The sequence below is a fragment of the Triticum dicoccoides genome, chromosome 7A (assembly GCF_002162155.2).
Source record: "Triticum dicoccoides isolate Atlit2015 ecotype Zavitan chromosome 7A, WEW_v2.0, whole genome shotgun sequence".
Classification (NCBI taxonomy): Eukaryota; Viridiplantae; Streptophyta; class Magnoliopsida; order Poales; family Poaceae; genus Triticum; species Triticum dicoccoides.
In genome coordinates, this window is record NC_041392.1 from 468,449,931 (window position 1) to 468,451,913 (window position 1,983).

The 1,983-nt window shown below is 54.5% G+C and overlaps 1 protein-coding gene across 1 annotated transcript; it reads right to left on the reverse strand.

Moving 5' to 3' along the window:
• Nucleotides 1–213: 213 nt before the first annotated feature.
• LOC119331655 (peroxidase 47-like) lies at nucleotides 214–1,670 on the reverse strand. Its single transcript, XM_037604814.1, has 2 exons — nucleotides 1,361–1,670; nucleotides 214–1,271 (listed from the first exon to the last, which is right to left on the reverse strand). The coding sequence occupies exons 1-2, from the start codon at nucleotides 1,577–1,579 to the stop codon at nucleotides 522–524; spliced, it is 969 nt and encodes a 322-aa protein (XP_037460711.1). The 5' UTR covers nucleotides 1,580–1,670; the 3' UTR covers nucleotides 214–521.
• Nucleotides 1,671–1,983: the final 313 nt, after the last annotated feature.

Genomic DNA, 1,983 nt, shown 5'->3' on the forward strand with positions numbered 1-1,983 from the left:
GGCTTGGTGATCCACATGACTTCGTAACAATCCCTCCAAACATCGTTGTTGAATAAAATGCGACGAGATTTTCTAGAAAAAGAAGATAAAAGTATGCCTATTTTTCACAAAGAAGAACAAAAAAGAACTTGCGCCCAACTCATGGTTGCATATTGAGCACATATATATTGTGTGATATGTCTTGTATTACACGACTGCTAGTATATGAGCTACTGCATTAAATGTCCTGTATTACAGTATATATTTGCTTAATTTCACCTTATTACATGCTGACATGTTATTAGTGCATACTGCCATGCACATTTATTGGCAAATCTCGCAACGCAACACCTTCAGAAGTTATAGAAGTACTGTCACACACACACACACACACACACACACACACACACACACACACACAAACACACACACACACACGACAATACACTAGTTACTGTACCTTACCGTGTTCCTGTAGTTATTGTGCCATGTCCGTCGAGCTAATTTGATTTTTACGACGATGTCGCACGTGCATGCTTAGTTTACCAGCTGGGTTTGTTGACGACCCTGCAGGATTTCCTGACCTCGCCGCGGTCACCCTCCTTGAGGTCGATCTGCCCCATCTTGCCCATCCCCTGCGTGAACGCGTAGAAGAAGTAGCCCTGGTTCATGGCGAACATGTTCACCAGCCGCTGCGTCTCCGGCGACTCGTACAGCGTCTGGTCCGAGCTCAGCAGGCCCCTCCGCTGCTGCAACTCCTTGAAGTAGACGCCGTCGAACGCCGTGCTCGTCCGGTCGAACGTCGCCGACGCCGAGTCCCCGCCCTTGTTGCACGTGGCCGCCAGCGACGACGCGAACCCGGCGTCCAGCGTGGACGCCTCGAACTTGAGGCGGGGCGTGAACGACGGGCAGTGCGCCACGCCCAGAGTGTGCCCGCCGGAGAGCGCCACCATGTCCTGCACGTTGAAGCCGTGGGTGCCGAAGAGGGTGATGAGCGCCGAGGCGTTGAGGAACGGCGACGGGAGCGCGGTCAGCGTGTCGGTGTCGACGGAGCGTCTCCCGTCGCGCCGGCCCTGAGGCACGTCGTAGTAGGGGCCCCCGACCATGAGCACGGCGTCCCTGGCCGCCAGCGCGAGGATGTCGGCGCAGGTGACGACGCCGGGGCACTGAGCCTCGAGGGTGTCCTTGATCTTGTCGATCACCTCGAACCCGCGCAGGCTCTTGTTCGCCAGCGCGTCCTTCTCCGCCTTGCTGCCCGGCGCCGCGTCCAGAAGCACGGACGCGTCGCATCCCTGTACGCCATGGGTTGATGAATCACCATCAAATTAAATGGATAGCGAGCATAGATGAAGCATGCACCATGAGATCGAGCAACACGTACCTGTACGAAGCAGTCATGGAAGTGGAGCCGAAGGAGGCCGGCGGCGAGGGTGGGATCGCCCATGACGGCGTCACTCACGACGCTCCGGACGATGTACTCGGCGAACGGGCAGTTCATGCCGTAGTAGTTCATGCTGAGCGCGGCGACGCCGGGCCCCGCCAGGGCCACGGCCACCTCGACGAGGATCAAGAGCTTCACAAGGTTCTTGACAGCACCCATCTTGATTAGTTCAGTGATCGACCCTAATTTGCTAAGTGCTGTTCTCGAGTGATCGATGACAGGTACAAGAAGAAGAAGAAGACGAGTGAGCGCTGAGCACACATGCTGTGGGAGTGCAGCGTGCGCCGGTATTTATAGCCGTAGCATGCATGTACGTGCATGATTGATTGGGTTGGGTTGTGTGTGACCTAGAGTAGCACTATAGTTTAACGTATGCAATGGAACACATAGTGCAGTACATGGATGAACCCAAAAACAGGGCACTACTAAGAATAGTGCGATGGTCTGCCTAAGTCAAAAATCTCGGACTCGACCAGTCACCAGTTCACCATGCATGCGCTAGTGGTACGAGTATACTACTGTCCAGTTTCTACGTCGACCCGGATCCCAAAATACTTAAGTTT